Genomic DNA, 12,074 nt, shown 5'->3' on the forward strand with positions numbered 1-12,074 from the left:
TGTTGTTGAGTGCCTGTTAGAGTAATTCACGGTTTTAAACGGGGGGAAGTTAGGGTTTTCAGACAGACACAGGATTTTTCGAGAAGCTGTTGAGGAAAATTAGGAGTTGTCGTCGTCCTGTCGGACGAGATTAGGGTTTGTGGCCTCCGCCTAGGATTTCCGACTGCTCGTCCGGGCAAAACAGCATTTATACATGCCGCATGAGCTAGCTGATGCGATCTCGCTGAGAAGGAAAGCCGAGGTTGCTTTGAAATTGCTCTTCACGTCGAATTCTCAGGTGGTTGACAGTCTTTTATTGTAAGGAAGTACGTCCTCCGTCAAGATGAACGACCTTCTAGGGGTACGATTCTCAGATCTTTGTGTAATTTTTTTGCTTTTGAAAATCTGTTAAAGCAATTGCTGGTTTACAGTGACTATGTTAGATTGAGTGCATCATGCTTTGCATATCTGTTGATAATGTGCGCATAATTTGGATCGTTGCAAAACGACAGAGTTTGTATATTCCAGGTGATAAGCTTGTCTGGAAATGGGCCATGGCACTTATGGCCTGGACGTGGTTGTCAAGGAAGACCTACTTAGTCATGCTGTTAACATGGTTGCAAAGAATTGCGTCAAAGCCGGGAAATAATCATGCAATCTTGGTCAGGGACCCTGCTGATGGTTGGGGCTTGGAACAGCTCCACTGTGAGACTGTTGCTGTCGGGCTCCTTTTGATTCTTAGCCAAGATGTATGCCGGTTGGCTGCATTGTTCACTTGTAGAGACAAGACAAGATTAAATGATCCTTATTGGCTGGCAGCAGGTAGATGTGCCAATACCACAAATTTAGAATCCTAATCAGGTGATGGGATTTTTAATGTAGATCCAATAGAAATTCCAATTCCATAAATCAGCACAATGTAAAACTGAACTTAGAGTGATTTGCAGCTTAAAAACCTGGATTTTGCTTGTTCTAGTGCATGCCTATGTCTAAGACCCAATCCTTCTTGGATTGGGTCTTAGACATAGGCATAGATTAGGTATTCTCTACCTTTTCAAGGCAGCCAAGGGCTACAAGATCGTACATCCTTTTTGTACATTATAATATACTGAATAATCAGCAATCTCTCTCTCTCTTCTCTCTCTTTTGTATGTGTTTCGCATCAGCATGTTCCAAGATGGTGTTTAGGGCTGAAAGAAGACTCTTAGAGCTTCTGCATGTTACATTGGTATTAGAGCTTCAGGTTGGTTTTGAGATATCGCTGCTGCCCATGTCCCACCCACCCTTACTGCATCACGCATGGATGAAACCATTGCCCATGTCTTGATTGTTTGGTGGTGTGGGGACTAGGCAACATTGTTTCAACATTAGGCTCAGCAAGGCTAAACATTGATTCAGTCTCAGATGAAGGTGTGTAGGTCCAAGGTACATGAAAGTGCACAGGTACGAGGCCCAAGGAAAGGAACACAAGACATGGAAGAATTTCCCAGGAGGTTGGTTGGCAGTGTTCCACAAAACCCAAGGGAATGGTAGTCCTGTGAGTGAGGTGCCAGTTGGGGCACACCAAGAAAGGCTTTCAGGCAACGGTTCCAGGGGAGGATGATCCTCCAAGGAGTGGAGTGAGAGTGCCAGACTCAATACTCATGAAAGAAGTGTTAGAATGTGCACCTCCTGTGTGCTTGGGGGTGGGTGGGAACTATCTCTTGTAATGGGATGGGTGTCACATGCACTCTGCACTGTAGTGCATGGTGACAAGATGGCTCATCATCATCAGTGCAACATTGTATAGTATTAGCACCCTTTAGGATGATATTTGTCGTACGTCGTGACTCCATTGTAATCCTCAGTCCAGGATACGTCAGGCACGAGCTACGTAGGTCATTCCTCAGCCATAGTGAGTAAGTGAGTCAGTCAAGTCCCTTAACCCACTTGAAGAGATTCATTTATGCATGTAGAGTCAGTAGAAACCTTAGGGTTTGCATTAGAAAGCACTCTGCATATTGTATATCATTCATCCATTGCATATAGACCATTGCAGAAGCCTTGAAATAGCATCTAGTTTTTTTAGGATATTTATTAGCATTTATCTAGCATTTTTTTCCATAATTTTCAGCATTTAATACCATTTATCATCATGGACAAGTCATGTAGCAAACTAGCTACAACCGACCAGCCCTAGCACTCATATAAATAGGCTTGCTTTTGCACCATTCATTAACTCATATCATAATTCAGTAATCAAGCATCAAGTGTTGGAGCCTTCAGCCTAAGGAGCATCAACGATTGAACATTCAGCATTTAGAGCACTTCAGTCCTCAGTGTCATTTTCAGCCAATGTTTCATCCTTCAGCAGCTAGGAGCATCAATGCATGTGCATTCAGCCTTCATCAACAAAACGCATCAGTATACAACATTCAGCCCATTAGGAGACCTTGCGTTTTCTGCATAGAAGCAGTTTTCAGCATACATAGCATCATCGTTTTGCTACAACACTTCGGTGAAGGTAACCCATATTCATCCATTCATTTTCAGCATTCATACATAGCTTAGAACAGTCCCAAACAGCCCATACCTGAGCCTCAGATTTGCAGCCTTCCATCATTCCATTGGGAAGAGTGCATAGGCTCGAGATTGGTCATTGTTGGTGTTTCTACAGCCATGTAGAGCTCAGCCTGACTCTTGGTCCTCCGAGATCTTGTGTTTGGCTTATCGTTAGTCCAAAGTCTTCAAAGTAATAAAGCAAATACTATTCCGGTAACGGGATAGGGGGCCCTTCAGCGGGTAATTCGGGACCCCATACAGTGTACAATTTATATATCTCTCTCTCTAAATCTCTTAAAGTTTGAAGTCATAAAAGTGGATTGCTAAACTCGCGAAACTCAGGATATAGAAGGCGGTGTGAGTCTTGTGTGTCAAGATCCTTAATTACGAATACTTCCGCTGCATGCTACAATGGGCTTTTATGCATGACACATGGCATTTATCCAAGTCGTGGGGTATTTATGCAAGTCGTGGGCCTTCATGTGCAAGTCGGCCATCATCATGTGCCTCCTTTTTAAGGCCTTGCTCCCCACAATTTACTCACTCATCTATAGTGATAGCACTTACACACATGGTCTATTGGCAGGGTATGACCCTTGTAAACATCTTATGCTAATGCCATTGACTTGTCTACTTTTTCTCTCCTCTCTCTAGCACCATTGTGCATTTCATCACGGTATTAGTTGCCTAGGTGCCTGGCATCATGATGGCGGTGAGCCCTCTCTTGTATTGGATTGACGTTTTTTTGAAGACAAAGAAGGCCTGCGTTTTTGCATCCAGCAGCAAGGGGGTGTGTTTTCAGCTTTGCGGCTGCATTTTGGTGGTTGGTGGCTCTTCTTCTTCTCCGTCACTATCTTCTCCATTTGGCGGTTCTGTAGCTGGTGGTGCATGGTGTCACAACCCTGTGTTTTTCTCTGGACAGTATGCAGGTGTGCACGGGGACATGGTGGACTGTCACGTGCATCCTGCACTTGGATGCCACGTAGACATTTCTGTACAGAAGGTGCAAGACCTGGGATGGTGAACTGGTCCCATGTGAGCCCAGTCCGGGACGAGTCAGCCAGGGATCGATCTCAGTCGTCCGAGGTCAGGTGTGCATTGTCCTGCACATGAGTCCAAGGTCAGGTGTGCATTGTCCTGCACATGAAACAGTGCCAGTCCGCGCTGTGAGTCTCCCTCTAGAATGATGTCAGTGGTTCTGTGTATCTGGTATGGTACCGGATGCCAGATCACTGAGTAGATTAGGTTTAGGACAAGGGGCCAGCCCATAGGGCTACCCCGGATCTGAGTGTGGGAATGGGAATGGTGTAGAACCACCCCCATGAGGGCCAGGAAGGACCAGGCTGAACCCACCAGCCATGGAGGGGCTGTAGGACAGCCCTAGGGCACAGATCAGGCAATCTCCAAGGGATTACAGCCTTTATATGGTTGTAGGGCATGTATGGGGCAGCCCATACAAGCTGCCCTTGGGATTGTGGACAAAAGTGGTGTCCAGCCAATCAGAAGCAGGCGCATCACTTTCAGCCTGTTAGGGAAAAAAGGTAGTATTTTTTGGGATTTAATTCAGCATTTATTGTTGAATTTCACCAGTCGTGGGACATAGCTTGTTTTTTCAGCTGGTCGTTAGAAGTCATCTCCTGTCTATTTGTATACACCAGGGCCTCTGTTGTGGGTGTGCCCGCCCGTATATCATTTTTCCACACTCCTCGTATTTTTTCCCTATTTTTTCCATTTTTTCCTAGTGGCTGGAGGGCTGCCAGGTGATGCCAGGAGCACCCCAATGCTGGCCGACTGGACTTTCTTCAGTCGTGTGCATTTGGGCTGCTGGCCGACTTGTTCTGACCAGGCGTAGGCATCTGTAGCTGGCCGACTGCTATTTTCAGCAGTCGTGGGCATTTTTCTCAGTCGTGGGCACCATCTGAAGCTGGCCGACTGCTCACATGGAGATGTATATATTGCCCCTCAGCCCCCACCACTTTCTCATTCAGTTTTTCGGGATCTTGTGTATAGAGAAGAGTTTACACACCTATCTCTCTGTGTTTCTTGTGCTGATTATTTTCTGCAGTCTACTTGCTCTTGTCTACCCAAGTTTGGTTGTCATTTCCGCTGCATATTCTGACATGGTATCAGAGCCCTAGGCTCTAGGAGATCTTGGGCGTTTTTCTGAGCAAGAGGGGGAGCAACAGGTTGCTGATCGGTGGACTGTTTCGGGCTGAACGGGAAGTGAAGGTGCAAGAGGAAGGCGGGCAAAGGGGCTGGACAGCCACTTGCATATTTTCAGATTTTCAGATTTTTCCCACCTACCCACCCTTCCAGGTTACTCTCCGAGATGGCAGATTTACTCGAGATGGCTGAGAAGCACGTGAAGATTCCGACTCTCCCCACGTTCCCAGTGGATCGTCAGTTGGACGGGTCCAATTATGGCATCTGGAAGGTCATGATGGAGTCAGTTTTGGAGTCATATGATCTTGCTGATTTTATAATCATAGGGGTGCCACGGCCGGAAGCTGAGGAAGGGGAGTTATTATCGACGAGGAAGGACCGAGAGGCACAGGCACACATGTGGGACCGTGTCAACGCCAGGGTCCGGTCGTTTATATTCCTCAATTGCACACCACAGGTGATCAACCATGTGAAGCACATGACGCTGGCGAGAGGCATATGGGAGCACTTGGCTTCTTTGTACAACAGGGTGTCACCCATGAAGCGGATATCCTTGGAAGTGCAGATGTGGGTTATGAACCCTGCAAAGTCTTCGACGATGCGGGAACACATTAACAAGCTGCAGGCCCTTCAGCAGGAAGTCCTTCAAGCTGGGAAAGAGATATCATCCGAAGATATGGCCATCACGTTACTTTCCCACTTGCCTGGTCAGTATTCTGCTTTCTATTCCTCGTTGATCACGAGTGGCAGGCTCAGCACCATTACTTGGGAGGAGCTTGTGTGTCATGTGCACAGTGGGTATCTACCGTGTGCTATACGCATGCAAGACTAGTTTCGAGGCTTGGGGAAGCTTGGAACTAGGCAGGCTGATTGACGAGCTGAGTTAGGGAAATACTAACGGGCGGGCACCCAAGTATGGACGGGCGGGCACCCAAGTGTGGACACCCGATGACCGGCCAAGAGCCTATAAAAGGGTGGCCAAGGTTAGTTATTGGATATAGAGAGTCTCGCGAGTTTGTGAGATCTCTATGGTCTTGGAGCCTGGATCTAGTGTGCAGACGTGCACCTGCTTTATGCAGCCAAGGCCGGCAGCAATCTCGAGGCCCGCGAGGGCAGCTTCGCGGCGGTATGGGACGTCGTGAGGAGGAGATTGGTCGGTACGTCATCCTAGTTAGCTCAGCTCGTGTCTCGGTGGGGACAGCCAAGATTGTGGGCTTGCCCACGGCTGTCATGGTTGGGAGGTGAGTCAGGCCTGCACCCCCTTTGTTGTTTGTTGTTCGTTTGTTTGCAGGATTCGAGTTTCGAACCAAGGTCGATCACGAGGAGATCCGTGGGGATTTGACAGTGGTATCAGAGCATACCTCGTGAACAAGCAAGTCGGTAGGTAGAGAAGAAGAGGTCGAAGAACGGTATGTGTTTAAAAACTTGCTGTTTTTTCTGTGCATACTGCAGTTTTCAGTTTTTGTATGTGTTTTTCCTTCATCAAAGAACCCCATGTTGATGGGAGATGGTAGGATTAGTAAGGGTTGATTGCTTTGCAAAGAAGGGGAGTCCTGTTGTGCAGTCGCATGAGAGAAAACAGAAAAAAGAAGAGAAAAAGCATGTTTGCTTTCCTGCTTCGAATGAGAGAGAGAGAGTGAGAGAGAGTATTTGTTCGCTGGCAAGTACTGGCGTTGGCTGTGGCGGGTATTATTATGCTGTCGAGTTGCAGGCTGTTTGGTATACTGTGGCGCACGTGTCCAGGCACTTGTACGCAAGCAGGGAAGCAGGCGGCCAGGTCTGCAAACGCAGGCGGCCAGGCATGCATGACCAGGCGGCTTGTGTAGCCAGCCCAGGCAGCGCAGGAGCGCTTACGCCAGGCCTGCCAGGCATGCGGCCAGATCTGCGTAGCTAGGCCAGGCCAGGCCAGGCCAGCGCCCATGCCACGATGCTTGGCCTTACAGGTGCAGGTTGGCGCAAGAAACCACAGGCGACGCTGGCAGTAAAGCTGACGGCGAAGGTGACTCGTGTAGACAACACACCGTGGGGCTAATCCAGGCGCCAAGAGGGAAGCGAAGAAAAAAAAAAAACACGTAAGGAAAGCAACGTTTTTTATGCTTTCGTTTTTGTTTTTTTTTAGGGGAGGTTAAAATTTTTAAATTTTAAAAGAACCCCCCCTCTCTAAGGTTTCCAAAGGTGTCTATATTTTTTTAAAGAACAGCGAATATATATATCCATATACATATATATATATATATATATATATATATATATATATATATATATATATATATATATATATATATATATATATAAAATATATATATATATATATATATATATTTATTCAAGAAAAAAAAACAAAAAACACAAAAGCTAAAGCAAAAGCTAAGCATAGCTTTTCGAGATTTTTTGGCTTTTGGGAAACCTTTATAAACCCCTCTAGTGGGCTTCTTGCCACACATCTCTCGAGTTCTCAAGTTCTCAAGTTTTCAAGCTCTCAAGCTCTCGAGTTCGTTCGCACTTTTATTGTGCAAAGATCGAATTTTCTCTCCGCGTACCCTCTTCACGATGTCGACCCAAGAATCAGAGTTGGAGCCCCTCGTGGAACTCGAAGGCTTGCCGGCTAACGGAAGGCACTGATGCCGATCTTTTTGACGAGTTTGTGTCAAAATCAGACTTCCAAGAGTTCAAAGTAGCTCTCGAAGCTTCTTCGGCGGAACGTCAGGTACAAATCGCAGCCCAGATGCAGGCTTTGCAGAACTCCATCGCTCTCTTGACCACTACCCTCTCTACTTTTTCGGGAATGGATACCTTGGCTTCTGCTTTAGGTCCCAATCTTACTCCGGAACCGTTCGGGGGCGAGCAAAAGCAGAGAACCAAGGAGATCGTGGACACTTGGCTACACAAGTGGCAAGTTCACTTTCAGTTTCATCCATATGATGATGGAAAGAAGATACAGTTAGCAGCAGGTTTCCTGTCCGGCAAAGCTTTGCTTTGGTGGAAGGAACTCAACCCTAAGCCAACGACTTGGGCACAATTTGAAGACATTTTCAAGAAAGAATTCCTCAAGAAAGAGGATGACTATGATGTTGTTGCCCGGTTTTCAGCTTTGACCATGACCTCGCAGCACCTCACTTATGAGGTCTACCTCCAGAAATTTCGTGACTTGCAGATGAAGGCTACAAAGATGGATCCCACTACTCTTTTGGGGTTTTTCGTAGCTGGTTTACCCGACTCGTACCGATTACAGGTTAAAAATAACAAATGTAAAACTTTGGACGAGGCCATTCATTCAGCTCGTATCTATGATGATACGATGGTCTCTTCCAAGTCAAAACCCGTTACCAAGCAGGGGAACAAGCATAAAAGAAAGTTCTCCGCACCTATGGCTAACACGACTGAAGGCAAGTCTTCGGACCAACCTTCGAAGGATACAAGTTCGACACCAGCGAAGAAGAAACGACTCCTTAGGGCTTTGAAGCTCAAGAAGGAAGGACGTTGTTTTATCTGTGAAGAAAAAGGACACATGCGTAATGAGTGCCCGAAGCAAAAGGGTACCAAGTCAAACGCAGGACCCAAGCCAAAGGCAGCTAACCAGTTGTCTTTGACAGGTACGTCAATTACTGTACTTTCTCGCCCTAGTACTTGTTCTGATTGTCTGTTCAATTCTAAAGTATTTGGTATGCATGATCTTCTCCGAGTTTATGGAGAAGTGAATGGCCATAAAATTCACATTCTTTTAGACCCTGGCAGTTCGCATAACTTTGTTAACTACAAACTTGTGCAGAAATTGAGTCTTGACACGACACTCAGCGACCATACCTATGAGGTACGTCTACCTGCGGGCAGACAAGTTTGGGATCGCAAGGTGGAGATGCTTCCAATCCAGATTGAGGACTACAAAGATACTCTGGAATGCTATGTTATGCATCTGGACAATGTAGACTTGTTATTAGGGATTGAGTGGTTTAAGACTCTTGATGTCCAGATAGATTGGTCTAGTCATATTTTTTCTTTTCAGCATAGGGACACCAAGTATAGTATTTTAGGTGATTGTATCCATCCCTCTCAGGGACCTCTTGTAAATACAATTGATTTTGGAAATATAATGAATTCTTCTTTGTACACCGCTTTCCATTGTGTATTGGTTCCACTTTCTTCTTTTCTCATCCCTTCATTGGATGTGAATGAATTAAGTGTGTTTGAAAGCAAAGAATTACAGAAGATACTTGATTCGTTTCAAGATGTATTTCCTAAGGAACTGCCATCGGGTTTACCACCTGAACGGGCAGTAGATCATCGTATTGACTTGATCCCTGGTGCTCATCCTGTGAGTATTCCACCTTATAGAATGAGCCAAGCTGAGGAAGATGAGTTGGCTAAACAACTTGAAGATTATTTGAGGATGGGCCAGATCCGTCCAAGTAAATCACCTTGGGGTGCACCTGTGTTGCTTAGGAGAAAGAAGGACAATACTTGGAGAATGTGTATAGATTACAAAAGATTGAACAAGTTGACTATTAAGAACCGTTATCCTCTCCCTAGATCAGATGACCTAATTGACCGGTTAGCAGGAGCGAAATATTTCACGAAGATAGATTTACGTACTGGCTATCACCAGATACGTATTCATGAAAGGCATGTAGAAAGAACCGCCTTTCGGACTAGGTATGGCCATTACGAGTTTCTCGTATTACCTTTTGGGTTAACCAATGCTCCAGCCACTTTCCAGCAAATGATGAACGATCTTTTTCGTGAACATTTGAAAAAATTTGTGGTGGTGTTCCTGGATGATATTTTGATATATAGCCGTACTCTTGAGGATCATGTCAGACACCTCACGATTGTCTTAGCTATTTTAAGATAGAATCGACTATATGCCAAGATAAGTAAATGTGAGTTCTTTATGACCGACATCATTTACTTGGGACACAAGATCACTAGAGACGGATTGAGCATTGACTATGACCGAGTTCAGAAGGTTTTGGACTGGCCTATACCGCGAACAGTGAAACAACTTTGTTCTTTTCTCGGTTTTGTTGTTTTTCTTAGGAAATCTGTACGGGAGTACTCTCAGCTCACACTACCGATGACCGACTTATTGAAAGGTCGTGGACGTAAGTCCAATCAGCCTATCACTTGGAATAACGATTTGGATATGGCCTTCAGACTTTTGAAAGATAAAGTCAAGAAAGCACCTATCTTAGCATTGCCTGATCCTAGTCAGCCTTATGTTCTTGAAACTGATGCCAGTGACTATGCTATCGGGGCTGCTTTATTTCAAGATGGTAGACCGGTTGCTTTTGAAAGTAAAAAGCTAGACGACACTCAATCTCGTTGGCCAACTCTTGAGAAGGAGCTTTATGCTGTGATTCATGCTCTCAAGGTTTGGAGACATTATTTATATGGCTCCAAGTTTGTGGTATTGACTGATCATCAGTCAATCAAGTATGTGTGTGATGCGGATGATTTGAGAGGAAGGAAAGCTCGTTGGGCAGAGTTAATGCAAGATTTTGATTTTGAGATCCGTTATCGGAAAGGGTCCATGAATAATATTGCAGATGCGCTTAGTCGGATTAGAGAGGTGAATACTTTGTCGTTCACCGAGATTTCTACTGACTTATTTCAGTCATTGAGAGGGCTTTGCAGGACTGATAGTTATTTTGGTCCATTTTGGCAGAGGATCCAGGACGGGAGCTCATTGATTGACCAAGACTCGGTGACTGAGCAGACTACCATTCAGGCTGCAGGAGGTCAGTGGATGATTTGAAATGGTTTACTATTCCGTAATGACAAAATTTGTGTACCACAGATCCCGGACATTAGGTCCAAGATTCTGAGGGAATGTCACGACGCCCCTTCTGCTGGACACCCTGGGGTACACAGGACACTATCATTAGTGAAACACTTTTTATTGGCCGAAGATGAAAGGGTATGTAGAAGATTATGTTCTCAAGTGTCAGATTTGTCAGGCAAATAAAGCTGAACGCTTTAGACAGGCTAGGTTGTTGCATCCTTTGCAAATCCCAGGTAATAAGTGGGAAAGTATTTCCATGGATTTTATTACCGGATTGCCAAGAACACATCAAGGCCATGATTCTATTTGGGTTGTGGTAGATCGCTTGACAAAAATGGCTAGATTTTTACCGACCCGGAAGACTATTACAGCTACGCAATTAGCTCGGCAGTTTATCAAGCAATTGTTTAGACTGTACGGGTTACCCCGCAGGACATAGTCAGTGATAGGGACTCTAAGTTTACGAGTGATTTTTGGAAACTTATTTTCGAGAAGTTGGAAACAACTTTGAATTTGAGTTCCTCAGATCATCCTCAATCTGATGGCCAGACTGAAAGAGTGAATCAGATTTTGGAGGATATGCTTCGAGCATATGTATCCAAAAGACAAAGTTCATGGGAGGATTATCTTCCTATGTTAGAATTTGCATATAACAGTACTAAGCATACGAGTACAGGGTTTAGTCCTTTCATGCTTATGTACGGTTTTCAACCAAGATCACCTGTTACAGTAGGATTCTCAGGACTTCAGCATGATGCAGCACGTAATTTTTTGCAAGATATGCAGGAAATGTTACAAGTTGCAAAGGAATCTATTAGAAGTGCTCAAGACCGAGACAGGTTTTATTCTAATAGACATCGTTCACCTAGAGAGTTCTCTGAAGGAACGATGGTGTATTTGCGAGTTCCGAAAGATTCCGAGACTTTACGGACAGGTAGATCTCCGAAATTATCCCCTAGATACTGTGGACCATTTCGTGTTACACGACGGATTGGTTCAGTTGCATATGAATTGGATTTGCCTTCTCATGTGAAAGTTCATCCTGTATTTCATGTCAGTAGACTTAAGGAAGTACTGGGTGGAGTAGATCAGTTAGTTACTCCTCAAGAAATTATAGATGTCTAGGACATGACATTTGTTCCGCACGAACCTGAAAAGATTGTTGGATTTCGTGAACGAAGATTGCGTCATACGCTTATCACGGAATACAAGATCAAGTGGAAGGATCGTGTTGAGGAGGACGCTACATGGGAGACATTGACTTCTCTTCAGAGAGATTACCCTGGCTTTTTAGTGAGCTCAGGAGTGAGCTCTTAGAGGAAGGGGAGTATGTCATGTGCACAGTGGGTATCTACCGTGTGCTATACGCATGCAAGACTAGTTTCGAGGCTTGGGGAAGCTTGGAACTAGGCAGGCTGATTGACGAGCTGAGTTAGGGAAATACTAACGGGCGGGCACCCAAGTATGGACGGGCGGGCGGCCAAGTGCCGATGACCGGCCAAGAGCCTATAAAAGGGTGGCCAAGGTTAGTTATTGGATATAGAGAGTCTCGCGAGTTTGTGAGAGCTCTATGGTCTTGGAGCCTGGATCTAGTGCAGACGTGCACCTGCTT

At 45.2% G+C, this 12,074-nt stretch overlaps 1 protein-coding gene across 1 annotated transcript in view; it reads left to right on the forward strand.

Moving 5' to 3' along the window:
- Positions 1 to 12,074, forward strand: part of LOC147629657 (syntaxin-132-like) — a 68,751-nt gene that overhangs the window by 375 nt on the left and 56,302 nt on the right. Inside the window, exon 1 of the mRNA XM_086811159.1 lies at positions 1 to 340. This exon is cut by the window's left edge and continues 375 nt beyond it. Coding sequence (XP_086667285.1) covers positions 323 to 340 — 18 coding nt within the window. The 5' untranslated portion in view covers positions 1 to 322. The remainder of the gene's footprint in view (positions 341 to 12,074) is intronic.

The sequence above is a fragment of the Cibotium barometz genome, chromosome 17 (genome assembly GCF_041138505.1).
Source record: "Cibotium barometz isolate CiBa-2024 chromosome 17, ASM4113850v1, whole genome shotgun sequence".
Taxonomy (NCBI): Eukaryota; Viridiplantae; Streptophyta; class Polypodiopsida; order Cyatheales; family Cibotiaceae; genus Cibotium; species Cibotium barometz.